This window comes from Balaenoptera acutorostrata, chromosome 7 (assembly GCF_949987535.1).
Source record: "Balaenoptera acutorostrata chromosome 7, mBalAcu1.1, whole genome shotgun sequence".
Taxonomy (NCBI): Eukaryota; Metazoa; Chordata; class Mammalia; order Artiodactyla; family Balaenopteridae; genus Balaenoptera; species Balaenoptera acutorostrata.
In genome coordinates, this window is record NC_080070.1 from 208,392 (window position 1) to 228,405 (window position 20,014).

Here is a 20,014-nt window from a genome sequence, read left to right on the forward strand (position 1 = left end):
CATATTCAAGTACTTTTTTACAAGTAAATCCATTCTCAAACTTGCGATTGTAACGTGTGACTGTTTGAGATCATCTTCCCGGGTAAAACCTCGCGGTGGCAGGAATCCTGGTACGTGGGCATCCGGTGTCAGGGGGTGGGGGGGCTCGTGCCAAATCCCTGGAAATGTGTCCCCCGCCTGCCCCTCGGGCGTCCCACTGGCGACATTCTCAGGCCCACCAGTGTGGACCGGTGTTCGTGGACACCTGTCATTTAATCACCTTCGGGAGCAAGTGCCCCCCACCCAGGTTCTCCTCTGCTCTCCACACCAAGTGAGGCCACACGCCCAGGAATCGTCCTGTGGGCCTCATGCTTAAACAGTATGAGGACTTTCTGTAAGAAAAAGAATACAACCTTAAATACAAAAGTGAATGTTTATGCAGGATAAGGAAGGAGGTGGCAGGTTCCTTTTCATGGACCTCAAGCATAGTGGATGCCCAAAATACTTACAAAGAAAAGAGTTAAAAACTGCAGAGTGTCCTACATGTTCTTTGATCACCCTTTGTTGGCTTAAGGGAAACAAGTCCTTGTAGATGTCTACTCCTAAGACTTCTATAAACTCATAAAGCTCATAAGAATGAGTTTTGGGAGGATGTCATCCTATTATCCTGATAGGGTCAAAAATGAATATTAAATTCAGCCAGACATTTGGAATAAATCTTTTGTGTATCAAAAAATTATTACAATGGAACATTTAAGTAAGTCCCTCACCCGGAAGGGGAGCAGCACATTCTCATCTCAAAGAAATTAGGAGGGGAGAATGAGCCCTGGAATCACTGCGTTTCCCCCAGGGGTTTGCACCTTTAGTTGTTTTGTGAAGTCTGTGGTGCAGATTATGGATGTTACAGGTGACAAAGAAAATAGGTATTTTCTCCCTTAGGGACTTGATAGTAATTTTACCGGGAACTGAAGACTGAAGGCCCTGTTACAAACCTGTGAACAGCCACTGTTCTCGTGTGGTGCGTGCGTAACCTGTTCCCGTTTCTGCCCCTCTGATCATACATGCACTAGTGTGTACAGGAAAGGGGGGACCTTCCAAGAGGAACACGTGAGCAGTACATCACCCCCGTCTCTTCCCCGTTTTTATGTATTTACTTCAAAATTACCATTGTACTTAATGTACACTCTTCTTGTTTTGTTTTATAAAATGTATCATGAACATTTTCTTAAATCAGTCAGTATCCTTCGAAAACAAGATTTTTAAGGGCAGTGTGATATTCTATTTTATGAATATGCTGAATTTACTCAGTTGTTCACAAATTAGGTTTTCTCTAATATCTTGTTATTTTAATCAATAAACAAACCTGTGCACACATCTCAAATTCCTGGTTAAAGGATGTGAAGTAAGACAAGGATATTTTTAATGTTTTTAATTATACTGTCAAACGGCTTTCCAAAAAATGTGCCAATGCATGTTTCCACTAGGAAGAGATGTGATGCCCATTTAGCTAATACCTTCACCAGCAGTTTCATATTGTTTCAGTTATCACCAATTTTATAAAACAAACAAAAATGCTATCTTATTATTTTAGTTGCACCTGGTTCATTGCTAATGGGCGCAGGCTTTTCCTAGGTCATGATTAACTTGTTTCCTTTGCCAGCTCCCCTTTTGGGGTGTCTTCCTTCCCATCTACCGGGCTTTCCCGAGAATCTGTCACGACAGGTGTGCCTTCCTCCAAGTTGGGTTTTCTTGCTGTGCTGCCCACTATGGAAACTCTGAGCTGAGACATCCAGGTAGAGCATTCCTGAACTGGTAGCATCGGGGAGCCTGGCAGATGCAAACACGGGTTCTCCTGGAAGGAAATCCTTGCCCAGGCCTCCCAAATTCCCGTAGATCAACCCCAAAGATGAGCTCACACCTAAATGTACAAACTACACAAAGAACCAGTCAGCAGATGACGAACAGTGAAACTACATCCTCGAAACTGGAGACGATGGATTCATCAGGCAAAGAATACAAATAAGTGCGTTTAAAATGTTTTGTTAGGGCTTCCCTGGTGGCGCAGTGGTTAAGAATCTGCCTGCCAATGCAGGGGACACGGGTTCAAGCCCTGGTCCAGGAAGATTCCACATGCTGTGGAGCAACTAAGCCCGTGCGCCACAACTACTGAGCCTGCGCTCTAGAGCCCATGAGCCACAACTAGTGAGCTTGTGAGCCACAACTGCTGAAGCCTGTGCACCTAGAGCCCGTGTTCTGCAACAAGAGAAGCCACTGCAATGAAAAGCCCACGCACCGCAACGAAGAGTAGCCCCTGCTTGCCACAACTAGAGAAAACCTGTGCACAGCAACGAAGACCCAACACAGCCAAAAATAAAAATAAACAAAATAAATAAATTTTTTTTTTTAATGTTTTTTTAAAAAAAGAAGAAATTGAAAATAACCAAAAATGAGATACTCCTAAAAGGACCTGATCTGGGAGAAAAAATAGACCTTAAAAAAAAAAAAGAAAATTAAAACATACAGAAATCTGTTGCATTTCTTTACAGTAACAATGCAATATCAGAAAGGGAAAGTAGAAAAAAAAAAAGATCCCTTTAAAAATTGCATCAAAAAGAACAAAACACTGAGAAATAAGCCTGACCAAGGAGTTAAAAGACTTAAATGCTGAAAACTATAAAACATTGATAAAGGAAATTACAGATGATTTTAAAAATGGAAAGCTATCCCATACTCTTGGATTGGAAGAATTATTATTGTTAAAATGGCATACTACCCAAAGCAATCTACAGATTTAATGCCATCCCTATCAAATTACCCATGACATTTTTCACAGAACTAGAACAAGTAACCCTAAAAATTATATGGAAGCATAAAAACCCAGAATTGCCAAAGCAATCGTGAGGAAAAAGAACAAAGGGGAGGCATAACCCTCCCAGACTTCAGATGATACTACAAAGCTACAGTAATCAAAACAGCATTGTATTGGCACAAAAACAGACACATGGATCAATGAAACAGAATAGAGAGCACAAAAATAAACACACACACCTACGGTCAATTAATCTTTGGCAAAGGAGGCAAGAATATACAATGGAGAAAAGACAGTCTCTTCAGCAAGTAGTATTGGGAAAGCTGGACAGCTGCATGTAAATTAATGAAGTTAGAACACTCCCTCACACCATACATAAAAATAAACTCAAAATGGCTTAAAGACTTAAATATAAGACAGGACACCATAAACCTCCTAGAAGAGAACATAGGCAAAACATTCTCTCACATAAATCAAATCAGTGTTTTCTTAGGTCAGTCTCGCAAGGCAATAGAAATAAAAGCAAAAATAAACAAATGGGACCTAATCAAGCTTATAAACTTTTGCATAGCAAAGGAAACCATAAACAAAACGAAGAGACAACCTACGGAATAGGAGCAAATATTTGCAAACAAAGCGTCCAACAAAGGCTTACTTTCCAAAATATACCAACAGCTCATACAACTCAATAACAACCAAAAAACCCCAAACAACCCAATCAAAAAAATGGGCAGGGACTTCCCTGGTGGTGCAGTGGTTAAGAATCCGCCTGCCAATGCAGGGGACATGGGTTCGAGCCCTGGTCCAGGAAGATCCCACATGCCACGGAGTAACTAAGCCCGTGTGCCACAACTACTGAGCCTATGCTCTAGAGTTCGCAAGCCACAACTACTGAGCCCCCGTGCCACAACTACTGAGCCCCCATGCCACAACTACTGAAGCCCGTGTGCCAAGAGCCCGTGCTCTGCAACAAGAGAAGCCACCACAATGAGAAGCCCGTGCATCGCAACGAAGAGTAGCCCCTGCTCACCACAACTAGAGGAAGCCCGCGCGCAGCAATGAAGACCCAACGTAGCCAAAAATAAATTAATTAATTTAAAAAAAAAAAGGGCAGAAGACCTAAATAGACATTTCTCCAAAGAAGACATACAGATGGCCAATAAGCGTATGAAAATACGCTCAACATTGCTAATTATCAAAGAAATGCAAATCAAAACTACAATGAGGTATCACCTCACACCGGTCAGAATGGTCATCATTAAAAAAAATCTACAAATAATAAATGCTAGAGAAGGTGTGGAGAAAAGGGAACCCTCCTACGCTGTTGGTGGGAATGTAAATTGATACAGCCACTATGGAAAACAGTATGGAGGTTCCTTAAAAAACTAAAAATAGAATTACCATACAATCCAGCAGTCCCACTCCTGGACATATATCCAAAGGAAACTATAATTTGAAAAGATACATGCACCCCTATGTTCATAGCAGCACTGTTTACAATAGCCAGGACATGGAAGCATCCTAAATGTCCATCGACAGATGAATGGATCAAGAAGATGTGGTACATATATACAATGAAGTACTACTCGGCCATAGAAAAGAATGAAATAATGCCATTTGCAGCAACATGGATGGACCTAGAGATTATCACACTAAGTGAAGTAAGTCAGATAGAGAAAGACAGATATCGTATGATATCTCTTATATGTGGAATCTAAAATATGATACAGATGAACTTATTTACAAAACAGATACAGACTCGCAAACATAGGAAACAAACTTATGGTTACCAAAGGGCAAAGTGGGGGAGGGATAAATTAGGAGTTTGGGACTAAGATATGCACACTGCTATATGTAAAATAGATAACCAACAAGATCCTACTGTATAGCACAGGGAACTATATTCAGTATCTTATAATAACCTATAATGGAAAAGAATCTGAAAAAGAAAATATATATGTGTGTGTGTGTGTATATGTATATATATATATACACACACATATATAACTGAATCACTTTGCTGTACACCTGAAACTAACACAACATTGTAAATCAACTATAATTTTAAAAAATGAAAATCAAGTAGATACATCAAACAGCGAATCAGATACAGATGAAAAGAGAATTCTGGAACAGGGAAGGTAGATCCAAAGAAACTGCCCGAATGCAGCAGAGGGACGAAGGGGTGGGAAATAGAGCAGCTTCTGGGCATCAGGTGGAGGCCCAGCATCAATCTGATCACAGCCTCAGCAGGAGAGACGGAGACCCCGACCACCCCAAGCACCGTGAATAAGAGGAAATCCACAGCCAGGCAACTGTGATGAAACTAGAACATACCAAACTGCGGAGAATCTTAAAGACAGATTGCCCACCCACGGACGCAGCCGCCTCCCACGTGGGGGACTCGTCCTTACTCAGAACCCACCCGCTGAGCTGCTGCTCAGAATTGAAAGAGAAACAAAACCGATGGGTCCACAACCCGCAGACCCCCACTAAACGTACGTAAGGAGTGTGCTTCGGGGGAAAGAAGACACCAGAAGGAAGAACTGAGAAGCAAGAAAAATGTAAGAAAAAAAAGTAAACATGGGGAAACCCAGCAAAGACAATTTAAAGCAATAATAAAGGGCGGGTAGCTAAAAAACAGGGTGAGACGGCGCAGGACAGCACGCAGCGCAGCTGATGAGGGTGGGGGTGCGTGTGCAGAAGAAACCACCCAATAACCCCGTCAAGACCGCAGCACAGACACACGCGTGAAGGTGAAAGGCACACGGGGGGCAGGGTCAAGCCTCGGGGTCAGCGCTGGGCCCCCGTGGTTTTACTCAGTTGCCGGTTTGGTTCTGGCGTCCGTCTGCAGGTGTGTGTGTGGTCGTCACGTTGTTTTCTGTGCTTTGAGTGGGTTTGAAATATTTCATTTTCCAACTGTGTAACCTGAACCGTTGCCACAGGTGACGCAGTGGCAGCTGCTCCGAACACCCCAGTCCTGCCTGTAATCCTGCGTCAGGAGGAGAACAGGAGAGGGACAGAACCTAAAATCAGGGTTTCCGAGGACAGCTCAGAAGCCCAGCTCGCCCTCTGCTTTCTCCCCCGCAGGCTGGAAGCCACGAAGCGACAAATCCCACACACCGACCTGTGAGGCCTCGGACGGGGTCACTCGAGGCAGGATTTGCCGTTTCTTCACGCTTAGCTCCGCCGTCTTCGCTGACTTAAGGCCCAGATCACTCCAGGAATTCACTGGGGAAGCAAGAACACACCCTGCGGGAGGCGGCAGCCCCTATGTGGGGTGCTGTCTTCCTGGTCCAGACCCGCTTGGTTCTAGCGGGAGCTGGCAGGGTGGCCCCGGGGAAGACCGCAGGGCTGGGCCAGCGCCCGCCTCAGCGGGCTGCTCGCTGCCGGAGGTTAAGACGAGCTCGGTGGTTTTTCTCTCTCCCACCTGGAGGGCTGAGCGCGTCCAAGCTGCTGCTTCGGGGCAGCGCCTCGAGGCCTCCTCCGAACGTGGTCCCCACGTCCAGGCGGCTCCCTCCAGGCAGGTTTGCTTTATGGAAACCGTCCCGGGTTGTTCACAATGAATTATAAGGGAACAGGTGGGTGTTTAGGGTGCATTTCTGGCTCAGGGTGGAGGTGGAACTCCAAGACAATGCTGCCTCGTGCATGCCAGCATCAGCCGCCCACAGCCCGACCTGGAGGGAACGCACGGTGGGATCAGGAACCCGGCCCGCTGTCCAGTGCCGGCCGCCAGGAGCTTACAGATGCATTTTCCTCTCTTTCAGATCACGTTTTATATTCTGGTGAAGGCCATTTACACCCTGGGCTACAGTGTCTCTCTGATTTCCCTTACAACCGGAAGCATAATTCTTTGCCTCTTCAGGTAAGTAGCAGAAATGAGCAATCCTGCCAAAAACGTGAGACAGGAAATCATCCATTTAAGCCATCTAGGCCCATCAGAGGAGGGCAGAAACCACTGGCTCCAAGCCCTCCTCTGTGCCGAGCCAACCAAACTCCCTGGGAAAATGCCAGCATGAAATATGATGCTAATGTTGACGTTTGTATTTAAATACTCTGCATTTCTCATATGAAGAGACAATACTGACCATGGATAAGAATGCAGTTCAACTGTTATTTACTAAACAGCAATATGCAAATGCTTTGAAAATACAGAGGCACCCTGGCCTTCCCCTCCCACTCAGAAGCACCCACATCTGGGCCTCACAGTGGGTGCTCTGTTAAGAGACACTGTCATGTGTTCAGGAGCATGAGGACAGGTTCAAATCCTGGGTCAGTCTCTTAGCAGCTGTGTGACCTTGGAAAATTGCTTAACCTCTCTGTGCGTCTACATGGAGGCTGATGGAGCCTACATGGCTTGTGGGAGGTGCTCTCTGAATGGCTCCTGCTTTTCCCCTGCTCCTGGACCCTCGCTAGGTCTCTGGGAGCTAATGACAGACATTGTGCGGCTGGTGGTCAGGGTTCAAGGGGGGAGGTAGACCCTTCTATCTGGGAAAAGGTTCTAGTTTTTAGGACTAAATCCATGTCTTAAGCATCACTAGCCTTAAGTAAAATGGGTCATATCCAGCTTATTTTAACAGGGTTTTGATCACCTGTCAAAAAACAATCTGTAGAGAACAAAGAGCGTTATTTGGGGTCTCAGGAATTGCAATTCGAGAAGCACAGACTCAGGTAAAACTGAGAGGGTTCCAGGGAAGAGAAGGAGTCGGGGGCTTGTAAAGGCAAAAGCCACAGGTTGTTAAAGTTGTCTGGCAAGAGTTAGGATTAGCTCTGATGCAAAAGGAAATATTGTCCTTAAGGGACAGGCTGTCACGAGTTTTTCGGGGGTTGGGATCTGATATGTATCTGAGTTTCTGGAACACTGTGCAGACCTTCTGGACGCCTCATCAGGACAGTGAGTGGTCAGAGCTCAGATCCCGTCCGGCTGAGATATGGTGGCCTCACTTCCTCGCAGCCTCTGGCTCCATCTGGAGGTTCTCTTGGCAACACCAACTCCACTTTTATTTTCCTCCCACATACCGCATATCTTATTTCCCTTTGCTAAAACATAGTTCAAATGCTGGCCAGTCTTCATATAAAATCAGTGATATAACAAATGGAGTGTTTTTAGAACATTAGGAGATCCATACTTGGAAGAAAAATGAGTGAGTGGAGGTGATGGAGCAGGTAGCGGAGATCTCAGCAGACGTTAGCTGGTGCTCCTCTAGTTTCAGGCATCTCGGCTGTGTCAGGTAGTTGATAATTCTCAGGAAGAATGAGGCAATGCCTTTAATCCAGAACTGCACTTTGAAAAGTGTGGGGAAGACCTATCATATTTTATATGATAAGAAAAAGTTCTTAAAAAAACACTGGTATTAATATTTGTTCTGCTATCTTCTGTATTTTATTGTACATTTTTAAATCTTGAAATTGTTAAATATAAAAAAGAAAGGAAACATTTAGGGAGGTAAGCCAGCACAGGGTAACTTGAATTAGAAAAATTTCAGTTTGTTTTTAAAGAGCTCCTATGTTGAGCAATCCATATCCTTGACACAGCAATTTTCCTCAGGTTTGTACTTCATGACATATTTAACTAGCCAGCAATAGCATTTTGGAATTACTGCAAATATGGTCACGATCCATTAAGAGAATCTCAAATGGTTTTATGCATATCACAGTCTTCTTTACGTGGACATCATTCTTCACCTGCAGGTGACACTTCTTAGTTAGAAAAAGGACATGTCTGCATTGGCTGTCATTCTGCTGGTTCAGTGTGTAATGATCCCAGGAAAAAGTGCCCAGAGCCCAGGGCTGGAGTACAGTCCCAGGCTCTGCCTTCAGCTCGGGCACCCTTCCCACTTCCGTCTGCCAATGCCACCTCCCTGGAGAGCTGAGAGACTGAGTTAATTCTAAAATCCATGTTATAAAAATAACACACTCCAGGGGGGGAGGGGAAAAAAAAACACGCTCCATTGTCCTCGTGATTACACCCAGGAAACACAATTCTTTGCAGTCATCGAACATTTTTCTCCAAAATATAGCCCATAAGCTAAGAAAGCATCAAGCAACCATGTTTTTTTTTTTTTAACATCTTTATTGGAGCATAATTGCTTTACAATGTTGTGTTAGTTTCTGCTGTATAACAAAGTGAATCAGCTATATGTATACATATATCCCCATATCTCCTCCCTCTTGCGTCTCCCTCCCTCCCTTCCTATCCCACCCCTCTAGGTGGTCACAAAGCAACGAGCTGATCTCCCTGTGCTATGCGGCTGCTTCCCACTAGCTATCTATTTTACATTTGGTAGTGCATATATGTCAATGCTACTCTCTCACTTCGTCCCAGCTTACCCTTACCCCTCCCCGTGTCCTCAAGTCCATTCTCTACGTCTGTGTCTTTATTCCTGTCCTGCCCCTAGGTTCATCAGAAGCTTTTTTTTTTTTAGATTCCATGTATATAAGTGTTAGCATACGGTGTTTGTTTTTCTCTTTCTGACTTACTTCACTCTGTATGACAGACTCTAGGTCCATCCACCTCACTACAAATAACTCAATTTCGTTTCTTTTTATGGCTGAGTAATATTCCATTGTATATATGTGCCTCATCTTCTTTATCCATTCATCTGTCAATGGACACTTAGGTTCTTACTTTACGGCGGAGAAACGGAGCATCTCATCTCGTCATCTCTTTCTTTCCCGAAGGTCATGCAGACTTGGGTGTCAAACGCAGGGCCTAGTTCTGTGTGGGAGTCGCGGGTGGTCACTGTTGCTGGCACCCTCGAGCGCGGCCTGTGGTCCAGGCACTGACGAGGCAGCCCCGGTCCTCGCAGGCCCAGGAATAGCAGCAGTAATTGCTAACACACCGTGCCACGCTTTTCATGGGGGCTTGTTCATTTGGTCCTTACGACACCTCCACCAGGTAAGTGCTCTCAGGTCCCAGCTTTACCAGTTAGAGAAGGAGGCCTCGGGGGTGCCGTGTGTCCCAGGCTGCTGAGCGGGTGAGCGCAGGGCCCCGGTCCCCCACCGCCTTCACCCCGTTCACCTTCGGGGGTCCATTCACGCCACCATCAGGGGCGGATCCCAGCCTGGCTCATCGGGAGACACACTTTCGGTTACACCCATCATCGGTTAGACCTGTACCTGGAAATGAAACTTTAAATGTGTGGTGAAGACGTCGCTGAGAGACCCGGCAACGTGACGCGTTTGGACAGCTTGCTGACCTGGAGGGGCTGTGCCCACCTGGGGGGCAGCAGCAAACCCCAGCCCCACTCAGTGGAGAGACGCGGTGAGAGGGAGAGGGAGGAGGAGCAGAGAAAAGAAGAAAAGAGAGAAAAGGGTTTGGAGAGATGAGAGCTCCCAGCACGGGAAGCACGTGACGCCGAGGCAGCATCGCGCCTGCAGCCGCTGGACCACAGCGCAGGGTCACTGAGCTTCAGAACCGCTCCCCTGGCGTATTTAATGTCGTCATTACTGAGGTCCGGGGTCGTGTTGAATACACAGAAATAGACTTTTCTGAGTGAAGTGTGCGTGCAGGGACGTGGGCAGGGCTCCATGTGCAGCGCCACGCTTGTCCCCAGAGAGCACAGTGCCCAGGTCGCGATCCAGCAGGGTTGGCACCAGGAGCCGATCTCCAGGCCGCTGCGTGTCCGTCACCACCCGCTTCCCAGAAGGTGACTGTTATTCAGAGTTCTGACACCACACGTTGCTTTTGCCTATTTTAGAATCTCACAGAAGGAACGCCCAAGTCTCCCCAGTTCAGCATTTTGCAGGGAGGTTCATCCGAATTGTTGCGTGTGGTTATCCTGTTCTTTTTTATTGCTGTGTGAAGATAACACAACTCATTTATTCATTCAATGTCCACGGAGACGTGGGTGCCTCTCGGTTTGGGACGACCACAAGCAGCGCCACTGTGAACATTCTTGTGAGTTCTCTCCTGCACGCATGTACACAGTTCTTCAGATGTGTGTGTGTGTGTGCACACTTATATTTATACTCACATTTATGTTACGTTTATATGTCTTTCCTGTCGTAGGCCGTGCACAGGTGTGGTCTCTCTAGGTACTGCACGTGCTCACCTGCCTGGCGGAGATTCCTTCCACTCCACCTCCTACCCCCGTTGTCTGTAATGATATAGAATTGTGTTTTTAATTTGCATTTCCCTGGTGAATAATGATATAATGTGTTTGGAAACTTTTTTTTCTGCAGGACCATTTCAAGTGTTTGCTCATTTTTCTGTACAGCTGTCTCTCTTTTTTTAAGTTAATTTTTTAGGAGTCCTGTAATAGCAGCCTTTCATCAGATATGGGTATCACAGATTTTATCTCCAGCACTGTGGTTCAACTTTACACCCCCCTAATGAGTCTTTTGATAGGCGAAAGTTCTTCATTTTAATGAAGCCTATTGACCATCTGTCTTTATGGTCAGAGCTTCCTGAGCCTGTTTAAAATATCTCTGGCATGGTCTTCTTTGTTATCATCTAGAAATTTTTATTATTTTAACTTCTCATGTATAGGTTTATGATCCACTGGTGATTTATTTTTGTGTATGGTGTGAGGTAGGGGTTAAGGTTCATTTGCTTTCTCTGTATGTGTATTCAGTTTCTCCAGGACCATTACCTGGAAAGCCCACCTGTGCCAGTGCGTTGCAAAGGCATCTTTGTGACTGTGTATCAAGGGGCTGGATGCCCTGTTCTGTCCTATTTCCCTCTTGATCTAACACGTGCCATTTTTACATTGCTGTAATTGCTGTACCTTTATAATAAGCCCTGACTTCCAGCAGTGTAAATCTGTCAGCTCTTCTTTCTCACTAGGAAGAGCTTGGTCATTTGCACTTACATGTGAATTTTTTTAATCAGCTTGTCAGGAGCCATTAAAAAAACTCTTCTGGGATTTCATTTTGGATTGCATTGAATCTGTAGATCAGCTTGGATAGACTGGACATCTTTACAGTTTTGAATCATCCAACCAGTGATTATAGTAGATCCTTCCATTGGTTTGGGTTTTCTTAATTTCTTTCAATAATATTCTGTGGTTCTCTGAGTAAACATCATGGACGTCTTTTGATAGTCATGCTGAGGTATTTGTTTATGCTGTTGTATATATTTGTGTATGCATAACGTTTAGAAAAGGAATTGATTTCTGTATATTGATCTTGCTTCAGCAGACTTGCCAAATTTATTTATGAATTTTATAATTATTCTGTAAATTCATCTGGATTCTTCTTATATGCAACTCATGTTTTTGTGAAGTACAGTATGAATAGAAGTGATGATAGAGGACCACGTTTTCTTATTTTTGAGCTCAGAGTGAAAGTTCTCAATATTTCACTTGTAAGCATGACGTTTGCTGCAGATACTTTGAAGATACTCTTTACCAGATTAAGAGCATTCCTTTCAATTCCCAGTTTTCTGAGTTTTTAATCATGAATGGGTGCTGATTTTTCTGTGTATATTGAGATGAGCAGATGGTTTTTATCATTTGTTCATTTAATGTGAAAAAATTCATAGGTAGATTTTCTGATATTAAATCTACCTTTCATTCCTAAAATTAACCTAGTTGGTTGTGATATATTATCCTTTTACTATATAACTGGGTTTAGTTTACTAATGTCTTGTTGAGGATTTTTGTGTCTACATTCATGAATTTGATATAATTTTCCTTTCTCGTAAAATACGCTTTGGTATGACAGTTGCACTGGTCCAATAAGGTGAATAAGAAATAGCCCCCCTTTCCTATTCTGTGGAATAGTGTGCGTTAGATAAGGTGCTATTTCTTCCGTAGCGTTTGTGGAATTCACCAGTGAAGCCATCTGGGCGGAGAGTTGTCATGTGGGAAGGTTTTCTTTTTAGGTTCAAGTTTTTGAAACAGACATATGACAATTCATATTCTCTGTCTCTCCTTATGTTAGTTATAAGTTGTATTTTTCAAGGAATCTATTCATTTCATCTACATTTCTATATCTCTTATTATATTTTTCATGTATGTAAGAGTTATATCTACTTTTTCATTCCTGGTATTGGTAATTTTTATTTTCCTTCTTTGTATCTTGATGAATCTTACTGTATAAAGCTTTATCAGTTTTATCAGTGTTTTCCAAGAACCAACTTTTGACTTTAATTTTCTCTCCTGTATGCTTGTTTATTAATTTACTGACTTGTGCTCTTATCTTTATTATTTCCTTCCTTCTGCGTTCTCTGGTTTCGATTTGGTATGCTTTTTCTAGCTTCTTAAGTTAGGTGTATGTTCAGCCTTCCTTTGTTTAAAATGCATTTATTTATACCTACACATTTCCCTCTCAGACCTGCTTTAGTTCCATCTTTTAAGTTTAAATATGTGTTTTCCATTATCATTGAGTTCTAATTTTTCTAAACTCTTTTTTTTATTATTTTTTAACTCATAGGCTATAGAAGACTATAGATTAATTTCCAAGCTGAATAGAAAATTAATAACAAGTTGGATTGTGGCTTAATTCATGGTAATCTAGCTTAATTCATGGTAATCGGAGAGCATACCACATGAATTAAATCCTCTAAAATTTGTTGAGACTTGATTTATGACTCAGAATGTGGTCTATTTTAGTAAAAGTTTAATTTTCATTTGAAGACAATATAATTTCCACAGTTATTGGTTTGTATGCTACATATGTCATTTACATAATTTTGTCAATCATGTTATTTAAATATTCTAAATTTTACTATTTGTTTTAACTACTTGTTCTATCAGTTACTGACAGACATGTATTAAAATTTCCAACTATAATTGTGGACTTCTCTATTTCTTCTTTTATTTCTTTCACTGTTTGCTTTATATATTTTAAGGTTATGTTATTAGGGGCATACCCATTTAATGTTTTATTTTCCTATTAAACTGTCCATGTTTAGTAATGTCCCTTGACTTAAAAAAAATCTACTTTTATATTAATGTAGTTATATTAGCTTTCTTTTGTTTGATATTTGCAAGATATATTGTTTTCTGTGCTTTTACTTTGAACTTCCCTGTTTTATATTTAATTTGAGTGTTTTACAAGCTCCATTTATTTTTTTACAAGCTCCATTTAATTGAGATTTGCTTTTTATTTCCAGTCTATTTATATTTTTACATACAGTATTTTACACTCACATTTAGACTAGTTACTGACAACTTGGAGTTTCAATCCACCTTCTATCTCTTTTCTTTCAGTTGTCTCAGCTGCTTCATTGCTCCTGCACTCACTTCGTGTTTCTTTTTTAAATTGTCAAGTATTTTTATTATTCCAATTTTCCCCTTTCAGATTGTTAGTTATATATTCTATTATTCTTCTTCTGGTTTTCACCCCATATTAACAACATGCATCCTTGTCTCATAGGTGTTAACCTCCATTTACTATTTTTACTGCTTCCCAGTCAACTCAAGACTTCACAGCATTTTATAAGTACCACAAGGCATGATTACTGTTGTTGTTTGGAAATCAGTGTTTATTTAGAGTTGCCTGTCTGTCTGTCTGTCCTGGTGCTCTTCATTCCTTCTTAAATTTTCATGTTTCCACCCAGGATCATTTTCCTCCTGCCTGAAGATCTCCCTTTAGTGTTTCCTTCAGCACAGGCCTCCCAGGAGTGAATTCTCATGATTTTTGATTGCCTGAAATCATCTTAATTTTGCCTTCATTTTTGAGGATATTTTTGAGAGTATTGAATTCTTTGTTGGCAGTTATTTTCTTTCCTCACATTAAAGATGTACATCATTAGTTCTTTTGAAAAAGTCAGCTGCCAGTCTCACCATTATTTCACTGAAGGATGAGTCTTCCTCTGGGTGCTTTGAAGACTTTTTTCCTTGTCTTTGGTTTTTAGCAGTTATACTATCATGGGCTTTAGTGTGGTTTTCTTTGTAATCCTCCTTCTTGGAGTTAGTGGAATTTCTTTAATCTGTTATTGTATTTTATCAATTTCAAAAATTCTTGGCTAGTAGCTCTTCAAATACTGCTTCTACCTTATTCTCTCTCTTCTCCTTCTGAAACTCCATTTTCACGTATGTTTAACATTTTCATCATTTCCCATATATTTCCTATTATTTCTTTATATTTTACATTATTTTGTTTCTCTCTACTTTCATCTAGACATATTCTGCTGATCTGTTTTCCAACTTATAATACTCTGATTTACAGTGTCTAATCTAATGTTAGACCCAGGTATTTAATTCTTAATTTCAGGGTTATTTTTTAAGTTTTCAATTTTCCATTTGATTTTTACAATTAATTCCATCCTCTAATAAGGTTCTCCATATCTTCACCAATTTTCTTGGATATATTAATCAGAGTAATTTTACAGTCCATGTCTTAAAATGCCAGCGTCTGGATCTCCTTCTAGTCTCTGTTTATTTTTGTTTTTGTTTTTTCCTTTTTAACTGTATTTGATCCCTTGGTACTGTTTCTAGCATACTTATTAATTTATTGAAATTACATATAATTAAATTGTAGAGACTTTAGATGATCTCTTACTACAGAGAGGATTTAATTTTTCTAGCAAGATGGGCAGACCAGCCTGAGCCAGGCAGGGATTGAGTTGACTTGAGGCCGTATTTCAGGCTCTGTGAAGGCTGATTTGTCATTATTCCTACATCATAGCCTTTTAGGGGTTTCAGATGAAAACCTGGGAATCTTTCTACTCATCCAGCACATGAACACCTTAGGAAATGGAAAAAGGAAAGGAAAACCTCAGTAGATAACTGCCTGCTGAATTTTGGGCTCTCTGTGTTTTCCTTTTCTCCAGAATCATTGCTCCTGGAGTCTGTTAACTTGAAAGCCCTTAACTTCCTTTGCTGTCCATTCCGTCCAGTGGCGATGTTATAAGCTCTGGGCCCCTGCTCTCTAATTGGCTGCTGTGCCCTGAGACATGGGTTAACCAACAGCCCAGGAGACAGGAGGAAGTGGGTGCCCAAAGAGCCTCGGTGCCTCCCTCCTCACCAGGGCCCTGTCCTTCGAGTCCTAGCTGCTTCTGCTGCTCTCCAAAGCTCGTAGGCAACTTTTTAAATCACATTGACCCCTTAGTGGGAGGGAAGTCAGATAAGCTTCTCTTCGTAGCCACAGGTGGAAGTCTATTTTAGTATACATTTTTTAATGTTCTTCAGAATTTTTAAACTTTACTTAAACCTAAAGAGTTAATGTTTAACAATGTTGGAAGTGCATCTGTGTGGAACAGCTTGTTTCTTAAAGACTGCAAACAATTAAAAGTCAGAGTTAAAGCAAATACCCAATTAAGTCTTCTCCAAAGCAGAATTTAAGTGTTGTAAAATAACTATAAACAAAATGTTCTGAGCATTTTTTAGAGAAGCAAAATACCACATAAAGTTAAGTTCAGAGACAGGTCCTTTGATGTGGGTCTTGCCGGAAATTTGCTGCAAAGATGGGTGGTCTGCACATCTATGAAGTGGGGGCATGCCACTGCAGGCTCGACTCAGCACGGCTTTGCTTTATACTTTTATGCTGAAATCCTGATTCTAGGACTCTGATCTAAGGCGCTAAGTCAGAAATAAGGGAAAAGGTTTATGCACAAAAATATTTATCATAATGCAAAGCTGTAAACATCTTAAATATACAATAAGGAATAGTTAAATAAATGATTAACTTCCATAAAAAAGGCCTTAAGGTTAAAGCCACACAGGCAACTATCAAAGTGTGCCCCAAATCAGTGTTTGATTATCTATCTCCTCCCCCTTCCCATCCCCCTCCAATTCCCCTCTGTCCCCATCCACGCCTCCCCCCTCCCCCATCACCCTCTCCCTGCCATTCTACTCCCCTCTGCCCTCCCACCACCGCCTCCCCCTCCGCAGGAAGCTGCACTGCACCAGGAACTACATCCACCTGAACCTGTTCCTCTCCTTCATCCTGCGAGCCATCTCGGTGTTGGTCAAGGACGACGTTCTGTACTCCAGCTCAGGGACTCTGCACTGCCCCGACCAGCCATCCTCCTGGGTAAGGCTATCCCTGTGGGCGGGGTCCTCTCATGGGGGGCGGGTGCCTGTGTGAACTCCAGCCCCACCGACCTCCCTCCCCACCGCCCATCCCTTTGCTCCATCCCCACTTGGCATCGGGAAGAAGTACCAGAGCCAGTGGTCCCCATCAGGGCGCAGGAGCGGGCCTGAGCTCGGAGCAGGCCCACGGTGGCCGGCGACACAAGGTGGGCACGTGGGCACTGCCCGGTGGGAGGTCACGGCCGGAGTGCTGACCCCAGGCAGAGCCGGCCTCCCAGGAGGCCGCTGCCCCGAAACACCAGCGGCAGCTCGAGCCGGACGATCCTGGCACGGGTGGGCATGCACGATGCCGCTTTCTCCGCAAATGTCTGGGATTCTGAGCAGTAGATGCTTCTCCCGACTGCTGGGCGGAAATCACCTGCGCGGTGAGTGCGTCCCGGCAGCGTGTGCTGGGAGCGCAGTGCGCGCCCATGACCCGCGGGCCCAGCTCTTTGCACGAGGATGAATCACCTTAACTGTTAGCAGGCTTGGCTTGTGGTGGACATTAGTGGGCCTTTAGGGCGTAGTTCAGTTTAGTGCGTTTATATTGAGCTCCTCTGAGATCAAGTCCTTCTACCCAGTCTTCCGACACCCAATCGCACCCTCCACCTGGGTTCTACCCATCACCCTAGTCCTGGTCACAGCTCTTCCACACTAGCCGGAATGCTGTTCTCCGCCCGCATCCCAAGCGGATGGATTCATGTGCTGGCACCGTTGCTCTGGACTGAGCTGATTTGAGTCAATGTCGTTTTAACGTAGTAAAAGCCTTTATCACACCGAAGAACTTCAGCTGCTTCTTAGGTCTGCAGGTGCAATAAATATCAATATACTCCTGGGATAATCTTGACCAGGAGGCACGTGGACTGAATATAATAATGAAATTAGCAACAGGGTCCTCCACCTGGCAAGTCCCAGCCGCAGGTGGGAGTGCGGCCCCTGGGCTCTCGTCCCGAGATCGAGCATCCGCTGCACAGCTGGGGGTGCATGCGAGGCCTGGAGCGTGGATACCTGGCTCTCCTCCCGCCGAGGAGCCTTCGGTCCCGTCTCTGTGTGTCTCGAAGCTCTGCTCGAAGCAGCCCTCCTTACTTAGCTCTTCATTAAAGGATGTAGTAGCCCTGGCGGACCCACAGACAGCAGGCCCTTGACCTGGAGCAGTGCTCTCAACCTCCTCCTGCTGTGTAGACGGGGGATCTGGCTGAGGGACGGGCAGCAACAGGGGCCTGAGTCCCACCTGCCTAGGGGTAAACTCGGAGGCCCTGGGCTCTGCAGTGAGGCTGAAGCATCTGAACAGGGATGCACCCGGCCCAAAGCTGAATGCTGACCAGGCTGCACTTGCTGTCCCGGGTGGGTTGGGGGGAGGCGGAGAGCCAGAGACAAGGGCTGGAGGCTGGGCTGGGGGTCTGCACGTTGCAGAGGGTCCTGGGGCCCCTGAGTTGCCATGTAGGCCCTCAGCCCGGGTCAGAATGGCAGAGGGGGCAGGAGAAGGGGAAGTGAGAAGAGCCCATCAACACACACAGGTGCACAAGTGCACACACACGCAGAACACATGCACACAGAGGTGCACAGGCACGCAGAAACACACAGGCGTACGTACGCTCACACAGAGACACAGGTGCACAGACCCAGGCACACACACACCCTCAGACTCTGTCCCATCACGAGTTTGGCTCCATCCCTGGAAAGACGGCTCCAAAGGAAGGGGCTTTGCGTGGTGCTGGGGGAGCCCCTGTCCTCGGGTGTGGAGCAGCTGTGGACAGAGGACGAGTGAAACTGCACACGTGGACGTCACCACGGCCATCACCTCTGCTGCTTGCTGCACAGTGAGGGCTCCAGGCGTCAGACCCACAGAGACACCAAGGCCCATGTCCCCAGCCCCGCAGCTGTCATCTTCACACGTTTAAATAAAATATCCTGCTGACCTGCTCTTAGCCAGCACCTACAGAGGCTGTAAGTCTCCCCAGCACTCTAGGGAAATGCCATCTGTCCCCGTAGAGCCTGAGAGGACACGTATTTCCAGGTGTGACACCTGATTTTGCCTTTGACAACCCTGGTGGTAGGTGCTGTTTTCTCGTCCTTTTCAAGGAGTTGGGCCTCAAAGAAGCCAGTGTCTTTATTGGATCAAAACGTGGACCAGGAGACAGAACCCCTGTCTCCGTCCCCACCAAAGCCAGCCCGCACATGTGTGGGCTCCTCGTTCTCTGCACTTGTTGGTCTGGGTTTCATCTAAACCTGTGGAAACCGTGCTCCAGTCTAGAGAAAATGAGCGACCAGAGGGCCGCCTGAAGCTGACCTTCAGGACCCCCACGGGCAACGGAGATCGGCCCCCTGGACATCTGGCCGTGAGCAGTGATGGAGGCTCCCGAGACAGGGGACGGGGCTGGCCGAGACCCTGCTGGGGTCTGTGCGGGGCGCTGTCCCGGCCACATGGCCATCGGCCTCTCCACGCTAAAGAAGACGAGGTCAGCCGACAGCCCGTCAACCCCCAAAGCCTCCTGTCCTCAGAGTGTGTTGATGGTGGATGAGCAACAGGAAAGAAATGCAGACATGGCGTTTAAACATTTTATCAAGAAAATGGAATTGGAATCATCTTAAACACACTGTGTCCTCTTTCCTCCTCCAACAGGATATCTTGGAAATCCTCGGAGTCTAGCGGTGTCTCAGGGTCTGCTCTGAACCTAGCGTGCAGGTGTGACATCATCTGTGCGACCGTCCCACCAATAACAGGCACACCCTGTTTTTGTATCTTCTGTTCCCCACAAGCGTCAGTGTACGTGTATCTTCGCGCACGAGTGCTCTCACCTCGGTCAGGCGGCTCTGGAGAGAGACTGGAGGGACCAAAGGCCACATGTGTTTAAATTGCAACAAATCGTGCTGGACAGCTTTCCAAAGGCGGAGATGCCACGGGTGCTGCGTGTGCAGGACGTGCCCTGCTGCGCCGGCCGGCAGGGCTCACCACGGATTCCCTCCACCCGTGGGAGTGGGGCTCTTCCTCCTGGGCACCCGGCGCACGCCGCTGTCACTGCTCCGGCCAGGTCTTGGCCTGCTTCTCCCGTCTCCACAGCAGCGTTGTTACGCGCGTCTTTCCACTTACGGCGGCCCAGCCCCGATGTCCAGTGGGCCGCCTCCACATGCAGACCCCCTCCCCGCCCTCAGCACCAGTAAACCGTAACCACCTTAGAAAGAGAAGGAACCACGCTCCACTTAGGCAAGAGAGACCTGGTGCGAGGTTAGGGGCTGGAGCGTCCTGGAGAGCATGGCGCCTCTG

At 45.1% G+C, this 20,014-nt stretch overlaps 1 protein-coding gene across 1 annotated transcript in view; it reads left to right on the plus strand.

Annotated features, from left to right (window-relative positions):
• The window catches only part of VIPR2 (vasoactive intestinal peptide receptor 2), a 70,105-nt gene that overhangs the window by 40,516 nt on the left and 9,575 nt on the right, over positions 1-20,014 (plus strand). Inside the window, exons 5-6 of the mRNA XM_057550567.1 lie at positions 6,556-6,653; positions 16,570-16,711. Of these exons, the coding sequence (XP_057406550.1) occupies positions 6,556-6,653; positions 16,570-16,711 (240 nt within the window). The remainder of the gene's footprint in view (positions 1-6,555; positions 6,654-16,569; positions 16,712-20,014) is intronic.